The sequence below is a fragment of the Pseudonaja textilis genome, chromosome Z, assembly GCF_049901715.1.
Source record: "Pseudonaja textilis isolate UNSWEBS1 chromosome Z, rPseTex1.2, whole genome shotgun sequence".
Taxonomy (NCBI): domain Eukaryota; kingdom Metazoa; phylum Chordata; class Lepidosauria; order Squamata; family Elapidae; genus Pseudonaja; species Pseudonaja textilis.
Window position 1 is genome coordinate 55510702 of NC_142008.1, and position 11756 is coordinate 55522457.

At 42.3% G+C, this 11756-nt stretch overlaps 1 protein-coding gene across 3 annotated transcripts in view; it reads left to right on the plus strand.

The window, feature by feature from the left end:
- Window positions 1–11756, plus strand: part of TMEM108 (transmembrane protein 108) — a 322453-nt gene extending 310697 nt beyond the window's left edge. For 2 of the 3 annotated variants that reach the window (XM_087916722.1, XM_087916723.1), the window contains 2 exons: window positions 3340–3494; window positions 11528–11755. In XM_087916722.1, the coding sequence (XP_087772848.1) occupies window positions 3340–3494; window positions 11528–11650 (278 nt within the window). In that variant the 3' untranslated portion in view covers window positions 11651–11755. Of the gene's footprint in view, window positions 1–3339; window positions 3495–11527 lie in introns of all 3 variants that reach the window. The other variant, XM_087916724.1, reaches the window with a different exon arrangement.

Here is an 11756-nt window from a genome sequence, read left to right on the forward strand (position 1 = left end):
AGAGGGTCTCCAGTAGCTCAGACCATGGGACATTCTTGAGTTCTCTTGGGGCGAACAGTGCTGTTGCTGTGTCAAATACGATGGCCCCACAGTAGCTCAGGAAGAAGGACTTCTTTTTGTTGTCTGTAGCGTCGGCCAGACCCACAGCATCAATATAATGGTTAAACCGGTTTTTATAAGAGTCCCATTTATCTTCGTCTGGCTTAAATGGCTGGAACGCTGGATTCGCATTCATGACTGGTTCAGCTTGTGGCAGGTAAAACAAGTCTCACTGGGAATACAGGCCCTGGAAAAGGTAGCAGCTACAGTTTGTAGTGCTGTTAAATGAGTGTTCAGCTTCTGAGTTCTCTCTGGGTTGTACAGGTAGCAGCTGCGCTCGCAGTGCAATTTCGGTCTGGTGATTCAGCTCGTGGAATCTCTCTGGGTTTTCTCGCTTTCTGCAGCCCTTGGCGGCTGGGAACAGACGCTATAACTGACGTCTGTTTGAAATTCGCGCCCTTACAAGGGCGAGGCGGCGATGCTGCAGCTGCGCGCTGACAGCGATTTGAATTTCGCGCCTAGATTTAGCGGTCGTGAGCGTCGCGCTGGAGCTTCGCTACACAAAATTCCGGCAAGTTTGCTGTTGGGCGGCTGAGGCTCTCAGTGCCCACTCTCTTGTAGCTAGTTTGTGTTCTTGAGCGGCTACACGCTCCGCTTCGCTTCCTTCTCAAATGGCTGACCGAGCTCTCAACGTCGCGGCTACGGTTCAGCGCTTCAGATTTGTGATTTTCAGCTCTCGTATAGCTGCTGGTTGGCCACATCCCATCCTCGTCGCCAATGTTAAGTTCGGAAAGGAGGGAGGCCACACCAGAGCTTCAGTCATAACACACTTTATTCGTGGGAATAAAGGGGGCTGTCGCGTCTGCAGCTAACAGCAGACCTACCAGCGAACAGCAGCTGGCTCAACCTAGCAGCCGGCTTTTATAGCCGACTGTCGAAGGGAGCCAGCCAATGGGGACTAAGAACGCCCCCGCAGGAATTGCGGACCTGATGGGGAACTGGTGTCAGCCCCAAGGACATAACACCCACCACCAAAACACTTGAGTTAGTCTTTGAAAATGAAAAAGGAGGCCCAGGGGGCCTCATGCACTCTTCTGGGCCTCCTTTCTCACTATCAAACTGCTTGAGTCAGCTTTCAGCGATGAAATATGAGGCCTTAGAGGGCCATATGTGTTCTTCTGAACTTTTCTTACCATCCAACTATCTGGGTCGGCCTTTGGTGACAAAAAATTAGGCCTACATCCTTCTGGGTGTCCTTTCTCATCATTGAACCACTTGAGGCAACCTTTGGTGATGAAAAAGGAGGCCCAGAAGGCCATGTGCGGCCTTCCTGTCCTCCTTTCTCGTCACCAAACCACTTGAGTCAGACTTTGGCGATGGAGGAGGCCTTCTGGGCCTCCTTTCTCACTACTGAAGCTCTTGAATTGGCCTTTGACAACGAAAAAGGAGGCCCAGAGGGATGCAGGAGGCCCATGTATGCCCTTCTGGGCCTCATTTCTTGCTGCTAAACTATTCAGCGACAAAAAAGGAGGCCCAGAGGGATGAACGCGCCCTTCCGGCCTTCCTTTCTCACTACCAAACTGCTTGAGTTGGCTTTTGGTGACAAAAAAGGAGGTTCAGAGGGACACATACCCCTCTGAGCCTACTCATACCCCTCTGTGCTTGAGAATTGCATCCCTGTAGGCTTCAGCAGCCTTTGCAAAAAGCTTTGCCGGTAGGAACAGAGCTTTGGAGGGATGCGCCCGCTCTTCCCAAGTTCCACTGGTGCCAACAAAAGTTTTTGCAAAGGGCTGCTGAAGCCTACAAGAATGCAATCTCCCTGCAGGCTTCAGCAAGGAAATGGCAAATGGAGGGAGGGCCTGAAGCCTTCCCTCCATTTGCAAATGTCCAGGCCTTAATTCCCAGATAATAGTGGCCTAAAGTGTGAGATCACACAAGATCAGTAGCATAAGATCTTGCACTACTGAACTCGCAGTACATTAAGCCTTTGTTCTCTGTGAATGCACCAAAAGCCTGAAGCAGTGAAGCAGGCAAAGAAACCGTGAGAGATCTTTGCAAGGTAAGTGAGTCTCCACAGGTGAAGTGCCTGTGAAGACCCAGCGTGGGGGAAATAGGTGGGGTGAATGTTTCAGAGGCGGTCATTAGTAAGAGTGAACAACTGCCATGGTGGTGTAAGATTTGTTATTTTGGGACTTGTTTGTAAATGCTAGTGGGTGCTGATTGCGTAAAACTTTGAACGTTCACAAAGGAAATGCTTGTAACCTGGGAAATTAACCGTTTTAAGATGTCTATAACTATAAAAATCTACATTAAAATGTAGATACTGAATATTGAGCTTACACTGGTTCTGTGTATACACTGCTAAAATATTCCTGTTTGTTCATCCATTCAACCAAATAATGAATGCATCAAAGCCCAAAAAATTCTGAATCAAGGTACCTCAAATCTGATAATTTAAAGAAAGCACGCAAAATTTGGAATCCATTACTCTTCTGCAATTGAAATTTCAAGAATTTTCACACTTGTTATATTTGCAAAGTTGTCACTTGATTGTGATTTCTAACTACATTTCCAGAAACCTGTAGGTTGCATGGCACAAGGGAGCATTGAAGGGGTATGTCCCTGCTTTCTTTCCCACCTCCCTCTGGCTCCTGTGCCCAACTGACTGATGACTGGCTGATTTGAAACTGAGGACAAAATTTGAAATATTTTAACAGCAATGGATAGTGAAAGACAAGGAAATATATTTGCTTATGTGACTGGGCTGGTTGTTGGGGGGGTGAGAGGACACAACAGCTGTCTCCCTGGAAGGAGTGGGCCCTTAGAAATATGCTTGGATGGTATGGGAAAAGGGTGTCATGATCCACAGCTTCATTTCCTTCTTCCTGCAGAGGAAGCTGCTTAACTGGTATTCTGCTGAGTATTATGAGAAGAAAGGAAACAGCTTATATTACATGTAGAAAGAAGGAGGTGATATAATAAGAATACTATTATAATATAAATAATTTATTTTAAATAAGCTCTTTTCATGTAAGGAAATAATTCTGAAAGGATGACCCAATTGGTCCTAGGTTGTCTAGTAAAATAATAAATAAATCAATAAATAATTGCTTGATACAAGGTAAAATGGAAGCCTCCAGACATAACGCATCTAATCAAGTTGCTGTAGTATATATCATGCTATTAGGAATGAGGTTGGAAAGAGTCCAGTAATGATAAAGTAGCTCTAGTCTAAATATTTCATACTAGCAATCATTCCACTTGATTCACAACAGAAACCCAACATGTTTGTATTTACAGCTGTGCTATTAACTGTGTGCTGCATGCGACGAAAAAAGAAGACATCAAATCCAGAAAACAACCTGAGTTATTGGAACAATGCAATCACCATGGACTACTTCAATAGGCATGCAGTAGCATTGCCAAGAGAAATACAATCCTTTGAAACATCTGAGGTGAGATTAGAACCCTGTTGACAAACGAGTGTTGGGGAGGTTCAGATTAATGTATATACCAGTTTTCTTCTTGTGGTGATGGGAACCAGGAGAAATGTTTATTTTTTACAATTCTTGAAAGACACCATCCCTTGGTTTCTAGAACTATAATTCCTCCTCATATGCTTTCCTATTACTACTAGATTCAATTACTTTTTATCAGCAATAGTTTTTGTTACAGGATTCCAAAATCTATCCTTTTCCCTGCTTTTAAGACCCACTCCTTTCTCTTGTCACCACTTGCTTGATTTATCCCTCTTTGCCCACCTGGTTTCTGCACTGTGCCACTACTTAACATGTTCTTTCTAATTTCATTTTTTTTCTTTTTTATTACATTCTTTATTTTCCCTTAGTGGATAGAATATTCAGGAAGATTCCATGACATTTTAACAAGAGTATCTGGCAATATCTGGCAATTAGTTTCCATCATGATAGTAATATTATAGAAAAGTTGTATCTTACAATTTCTTTCCTTTTACATGTTTATCAGTGGTACAAAGAAACTACCTATTTTCTAAAGACCTGGAAGTCTTTAGCAATACTACACTGTAGATATAGCATTGATGGTATATACAGTATATCACAAAATTGAATACTCCCTCACATTTTGTAAATATTTATCTTTTCATATAACAACACTGAAAAAATGACATTTGGCTACAATGTAAAGTAGTGAGTATACAGTTTGTATAACAGTGTAAATGTGCTGCCCTCTCAAAATAACGCAACACACAGCCATTAATGTCTAAACTGCTGGCAACAAAAGTGAGTACATCTCTAAGTGATAATGTCCAAATGGAGCCCAAAGTGTCAATATTTTGTGTGGCCATCAGTATCTTCCAGCACTGCCTTAAACCTCTTGGGCATAGAGTTCACCAATGTTTCACAGGTTGCCACTGGAGTCCTCTTCCACTCCTCCATGACGTCAAGGAGCTGGTGGATGTTAGAGACCTTGCACACCTCCACCTTCCATTTCAGATGTCCCACAGATGCTCAATAGGATTTAGGTTTGGAGACATCCTTGGCCAGTCCATCACCTTTACCCACAGCTTCTTTAGCAAGGCAGTGGTTGTTTTGGATGTATGCTTGGAGTTGTTATCATGTTGGAAAACTGCCGTGTGGCCCAGTCTCCAAAGGGAGGGGATCATGCTCTGCTTCAGCATGTCACAGTACATGTTGGCATTCATGGTTCCCTCAATGAACTGTAGCTCCCCAGTGCTGGCAGCATTCATGCAGCCCAACCATAACATTCTTACCACCATGCTTGACTGTTGGCAAGACACACTTCTCTTTGAACTCCTCTCCTGGTTGCCACCACATATGCTTGACAGCTTCTGAACCCAATAAGTATATCTTGGTCTCATCAGACCACAGGACATGGTTCCAGAAATCTATGTCCTTAGTCTGCTTGTCTGCAGCAAACCGTTTGTGGGCTTCCTTGTGCATCATGTTTAGAAGAGGCTTCCTTCTGGGATGACAACCCTACAGACCAGTTTGATGCAGCATGCAGTGTATGGTCTGAGCACTGACAACTGACCCCTCCAACCTCTACAGCAATTCTGGCAAGCACCCATATGTCTATTTCCCAAAGCCTACTCTGGATATAATGCTGAGCATGGGCTCTCAACTTCTTTGGTTGACCATAGCGAGGCCTGTTCTGAGTGTAACCTGTGCTGTTAAACTTCTGTATGGTCTTGGTCACCATGCTGCAGCTCAGTTTCAGGGTCTTGGCCTAGGCCATCTTTATGTAGAGCAACAATTCATTTTCTCAGATCCTCAGAGAGTTCATTGCTATGAGGTACCATGTTGAATTTCCAATAACCAGTATGAGAGTGTGAGGGATAACATCAAATTTAACATACCTGCTCTCCCTTCACACCTAAGACCTTGTAACACTAACGAGTCACATGACACCAGGGAGGGGAAATGGCTACTTGAGCCCCATTTGGACATTATCACTTAGGGGTGTACTCACTTTTGTTGCCAGTGTTTTAGACAGTAATGGCTGTGTATTGCGTTTATGTCAGGCTACAGAACTTTTCCCATTCAATCAACTAGAATGAACTTCTGAAAACGTATCAAAACCTATCAAAAGGAATCCTTTATTGAGATGAGACAATTCATGTAGGGGTTAAAAGTAACGTCTAAGGTCTCTCAGACATGCAGAGATAGATAAGGGAGTTTAAAACCCCTCCCCTTCTCTTGATGTGTATTTAGTAAAACAAAGAGGCAACATGTTAATTCCCCCCACCCCCTTCTTAGAACGATCTTTTTCAGTTTCCCAGGACATATCTTACTGTGGAATTTTTATGGTCTCTTCACCTCCTGGCTGTCTCTCTCAGAGGTGATAGGTTCCGGCCATCTGGGTTTCATCCCTCCATTGTATCATGTGTAGGTTATACAAATTTGATATAAAATTAAATATATTCAGGTTACATCAAGAAGGATTTCTTTATCAGTCTCCACCCCCACCCCCTTTCTTCTTCCATTGAAGAAATGACAGATGCATGGATCTGACATCCTGCCCTTCTTAAAAAAGATAGGTCTACCTGTAAAAAACAAAAATCATGCATTACATTTGCAATTTAGGATGGTTTATCAGGGTATTTTAGGTGGAACTTACGTAGTAATGTGGGTACTTTCACGTGTTGTTTGGTTACCCACTCATTTTCTGAGGAAGAAAGGTGTTTCCAAGCTACAAATATTGTGTGGATCCACGGTGAGTGCGCGAATCAAGGATATCTTTAATTTCAGAATGTTGTTCCCCATGTACCATGATGGGAGTTGGACGTGTGGGAAGGGTGGGGGGGTCTGAGGTTTGAAGTGATCTCCAGTTTGAGCAAGCTACAGTGAAATACTGGATGAATCTGCTTAAGTGTTTTGGGAAATTGAAGCTCTACCGTCACAGGGTTAATAATTCTGGAGATGGGGAATGGGCCCTAGTTTCTTAGAGGGTTGTAATGATTTTAAGAATTTTGTGGACAAATATACATGGTCCCCAATCTGGAAAGGTTTAGGATCACAGAGTTTTTTGTCTTCTTGAGCTTTAAAAACTGCTCTAACTTCCTGTAAAGATAATCTTACCACTGGCCACATGGCTTGTAAGTTATTGATCCACTCCTTAAGGGTGGGGATTTCAGGTTCTTTGGTGGGTAGTTTTGGCATGGAGTTGAATTCTTGGCCTGTGGCTACCTGGAATGGGGTGAACCCCATGCTGCTATGTACTGAGTTATTGTATGCTACCTCTGCAAAAGGAAGGTCAGTCCAATTGTCCTGTTGATAATTAATAAAACATCTTAAATATTGTTCTAATACACTGTTAACTTTCTCTCTTGATCCATCCGTCTGGGGGTTATTTGATGACAACCCTGGGTGGAGCCTAATAGGTTTAAAAATGCCCGCCACAATTTGGATGTGAACTGAACACCCCTATCTGAGATAATCTGTTGGGGAACTCCATGAAGGCGATAAATGTGTATTAGGAACATCTTTGCCAATGCCTTGGCAGTTGGGATCTTTTGGCATGGAATAAAGTGAACCTGTTTGAAAAAAGATCAGTTACAACCCAAATCTCAGTATTTCCAGCACTTTTGGGAAGCTCCACAATAAAGCCCACAGAAATCTCTTTCCAGGGTGCAGAAGGGTCTGCTACTGTCTGTAAAAGTCCAGAAGATTTTCCTTGTCTTCTCTTTGCAGCAGCACAATTGGGGCAGCTCGCAACATAGTTTTCAGTGTCCTGAAAACTGCAGGGTTTTTACAAAACCAAAGTGTCCTGCTATTTTGGAGTCATGGCAGTGTTTCATGAGATCCATTCTCTGGCTTGCAGGGACATAAAGTTTGTTTTCTACTCAGGCCAGTCCATCTTTGAGTAAACAAGTGTTTTTGTTAGCAAGGAGCCAGTCGCCCTTAAGTGGTGCCTCCTTAAATATTGATGTCGTTGTGTCTTCAGTCAGTGATGATTTTTTTTTCTCTTGTGCCTGGGTGATTACTTTGGCTGCTAGTTGGCTTGGTTGGATCATTGGTTTTATAATCTCAATCTTTTTGCTGTTGTATTGGGGTTTTCTGGACAGTGCTTTTGCTAAGAAGTTCTTTCTCCCAGGAAAATATTTGAGAGTGAAATTAAACTGTTTAAAATATTGAGCCCACTTTGCTTGTTTTTCGGAGAGTTTCCGTGGATTTTTCAGGGCATCCAGATTTTTGTGATCAGTCCATACTTCAAAGGGGATTTGGTTTCCTTCCAGGAAATGTCTCCATGTGAGCATTGCCCACCGCACAGCATATGCCTCTTTCTCCCATATGGACCATCTTTGCTCAGTTTCTGTCAGTTTCTTGGATGTATAAGCGCATGGTTGTAATTGTCCATTTCCATTCTTTTGGAGGAGGATTGCTCCAACTACAACATCACTAGCATCTGCTTGGATGACAAAAGGTTGTTCGGGATCTGGATGCTTAAGGACCGGTTCTGCTGAGAATAGACTTTTGAGTTTTTCGAATGCCACTTGGCATTCCATTGTCCAGATAAGGGGTTGCCTTGGTTTGGGTTTCTCCTCCCCCTTCATTTTTAGCAAGTTCGTGATAGGGAGGGCGATGTTTGCAAAAGCTGGAATGAACTGGCGATAAAAGTTCGCAAACCCCAGGAATCTTTGCAGGTGTGCGGTGGGCTGCAGTCCATGACAGCTTTTACTTTCTGTGGGTCCATCTCTATTCTCTTGTGGGATATTCTATACCCCAAATTGTCAATTTTTTCTTGGTGGAATTCACATTTAGTTTTGCATATAGTTTAGCTTCTAAGAGTTTTGTGAGGACTGCATGGAGTAGCTTGATGTGTTCTTCCATCATTTCTGTGTAGATTAAAATATCATCAAGATACACTAGAACCCCTTTATATAAAAATTCATGAAGAGTTTCATTGATCAATTGCATAAACACGGCAGGCGCTCCTTGCAGTCCCAAAGGGAGCACTTTAAATTGTTAGCATCCCAATGGGATGTTAAAAGCTGGCTTCCACTCATCCCCTTCCTTTATTCTGATGCAGTAATATATCTCTTGTAGGTCTAACTTTGAAAAAACATTTCCTTATGAGAGGTGGGCTAACATGTACTTGAGGGGGAGTGGATACATATTCTCTATGTAAATCACATAATTTTTTGTAATTAGCACACAAACGTACAGAGCCATTTTTCTTTTCGTGGAATAACACTGGAGCAGCTATTTTTGGTCGGATGAGTTCGATGAAGCTCCTTTTAAAAATTTTATCGATAAGTTCTTTTAGTTCTTTGGGAGACATGCAGTAAATCTGTGGTTTTGGGAGTGTAGCCCCTGGTAGGATTTTGATAGCACAGTCTATGGCGCAATGGGGTGGGAGTTCATCACAAGCTTCTGCACTAAATGCTTGGGCCAGATCCTGGTACTTGTTGGGTATGTTAATGGTTCAGCCGACTGTCCAGTCAGGGCTGACTCTCTGTTCCTTTCTTTATCCTTTCCTCTGAACTGTTTGCAAATACTACGTCTCTCTGGAATTGTACAGTTACTCTCTTCCAATTTATTTTTGGATTCCATTTCCGCAGCCATGTGAGACCTAGGACTAGCGTCTCTTCCATTCCTGGGGCTACAATGAATGAGAGCATTTCACTATGGTTCCCTAGTCTTATTTTCAATGGTTCTGTGGTAAACCTAGCTGGGTCCCCACCCCTCTATAGTTCCCTTTAATTGGCAGAAAACAATGGGATTTTCCATTTCCTTCAGTTAGATCCCCAATTTCTCTGCAAGGGAGGGGTTTATTAGGCATTGGGTGCATCCTGAATCCTTCAAGGGCTAGGGTGACGACTTGTAGTCGGGATCCCTGGGTTGGGAAATTCTGCCCGTATTCTTGCATGTAGGTGAGGACTTGCACCAGGAAAAATCCCAGTTTCTGGGGGTCTCCATCGAATTTTATTCCCAGGGATGGTACCTTCCTCTGCAGTTGTATGTCTCTGGTTTGGCCAGGGTTAATCCCCTGTTCTGGGGTGGTTAGAGGTTGGGTACCTGGTATGGCTGCTGGTTCTTCAGCTTGTCCTGCTGCCCTATCTTTATCAGCTGAATCTAGGGTAGTGGCTCGGTTCTTTCATTTTCTGGTTCCCTCGCTCTCCTGTGTTGGCATCCTGGTGGATCCCTCACCTCGAGGTTCTCCAGGGTTTCCTTCACGAGGCGATTTATGTACCGTCTCAGTCGGTCGTTGGCTGGTGGCTCCTCGCCCCATTCTTCCTGATCCGATAGGGCCTCCAGCTCCAATTTCCACCCGGGTTTACGATTACCCCAGGTGAGAGTTACTCCCCTGGTTCTTCTATCCCAGCTGTCTTTCTTTCCTATGCCTATAGACCACTGGGGCTTTGTGGAGGATTCGTAGGCAGCTTCGTTATCTTCAGTGGGGTGCACCGAGTCAGTATCTGGCTGGGTAACTGTCGACGTTTCTCCCCAGCATTCGGCTTCCCCTTGGTCCTTGCTCAGAACCAAACTCAGACATTTTCCTTTTTTTTTTTTGCAGGGTTCCCTCGATAGAGTGAAGGTTTTTTGTTTTTTGTTTAAATTTCCTCTCTGGGCTGACCTCTATTGCAGACACTGCTTTATGTCAGGCTACAGAACTTTTCCCATTCAATCAACTAGAATGAATTTCTGAAAACGTATCAAAACCTATCAAAAGGAATCCTTTATTGAGATGAGACAATTCATGTAGGGGTTAAAAGTAGCATCTAAGGTCTCTCAGACATGCAGAGATAGATAAGGGAGTTTAAAACCCCTCCCCTTCTCTTGATGTGTATTTAGTAAAACAAAGAGGCAACATGTTAATTCCCCCACCCCCTTTTTAGAATGATCTTTTTCAGAGTTTCCCAGGGCATACCTAATTCCCCCATCCCCTTTTTAGAACAATCTTTTCCAGAGTTTCCCAGGACACATCTTACTGTGGAATTTTTATGGTTTCTTCATCTCCTGGCTGTCTCTCTCAGGGGTGATAGGTTCCGGCTATCTGGGTTTCATCCCTCCGTTGTATCATGTGTAGGTTATACAAATTCGATATAAGATTAAATATATTCAGGTTACATCAAGAAGGATTTCTTTATTAGTCTCACCCCCCACTTTTCTTCTTCCATTGAAGAAATGACAGATGCACAGATCTGACAGTTATTTTGAGGAGAACAGCACATTTACACTGTTATGCAAGCTGTATACTCACTACTTTACATTGTAGCCAAATGTCATTTCTTCAGTGTTGTTATATGAAGACATATACTAAAATATTTACAAAATGTGAGGGGGTACTCACTTATGTTATACTGTAAATTTTTGACTTGCCAATGCTGGAAAAGACAGAAGTTTCTCATACATTTAAACTAATATGTAGCCATAGTTTTACATTAGTATGTAGCTATGTTTCCTGAAGACATTTTAAACATTTGCATATAGCTGGATGATCCTTTTTGTTTAGTTTCTGCTAGCATGTTAAATCAAACATTAGTCCTATTTTTCAAACACTATATTTGCTTGCAGAGATATGATGTGTAATTTTGGCAAATAATATAGTGAATAAAAATAGAACCTTGCATGAAGTGATTTGCATTTGTTTGATCTTCCAAATGGTGGGTGATTAAAAATCTTACCTGGTATCTCTTTCCTTAATTTTTTTTTAACTGAATCATTAGATTTTAGACATAACTGATGGAGCACCATTTTACATGTTGAAACTTACAAGCCTTTCAAAGCAACGGACCCCTTCAGTTGTGCATGAATTAGTTAAATTTATCCCAAGCTACTTGGTAATGAAGAAGTTCTACTTGGGGGACATTAGTTTAGAATCAATTAATTTGCATACAAATATTAATTATATATCACTTTATATAAAGCAATGTTATAATCCATTTGCATGGCAGGAATGAATATAACACATTCCATTTTATGAAAGTTAATATGTGATGAAATTTTTAAATAGTTTTTTTCTCCCCTTTCTCAATATTTTCTAGGACCACCTTTCTGAGCCCCGTTCTCCAGCCAATGGGGATTACAGGAACACCAGCATGGTTCTCGTGAACCCTTTCTGCCAGGAGACGCTCTTTGTAGGACATGAACAAGTGTCTGAAATATGAACCTTGCTCCAGTTCTTCAAGTTTTATCTTTATGATCTCCAAATTATGAATGAATATATATATATATATATATATATACATATATATATATATATATATATATATA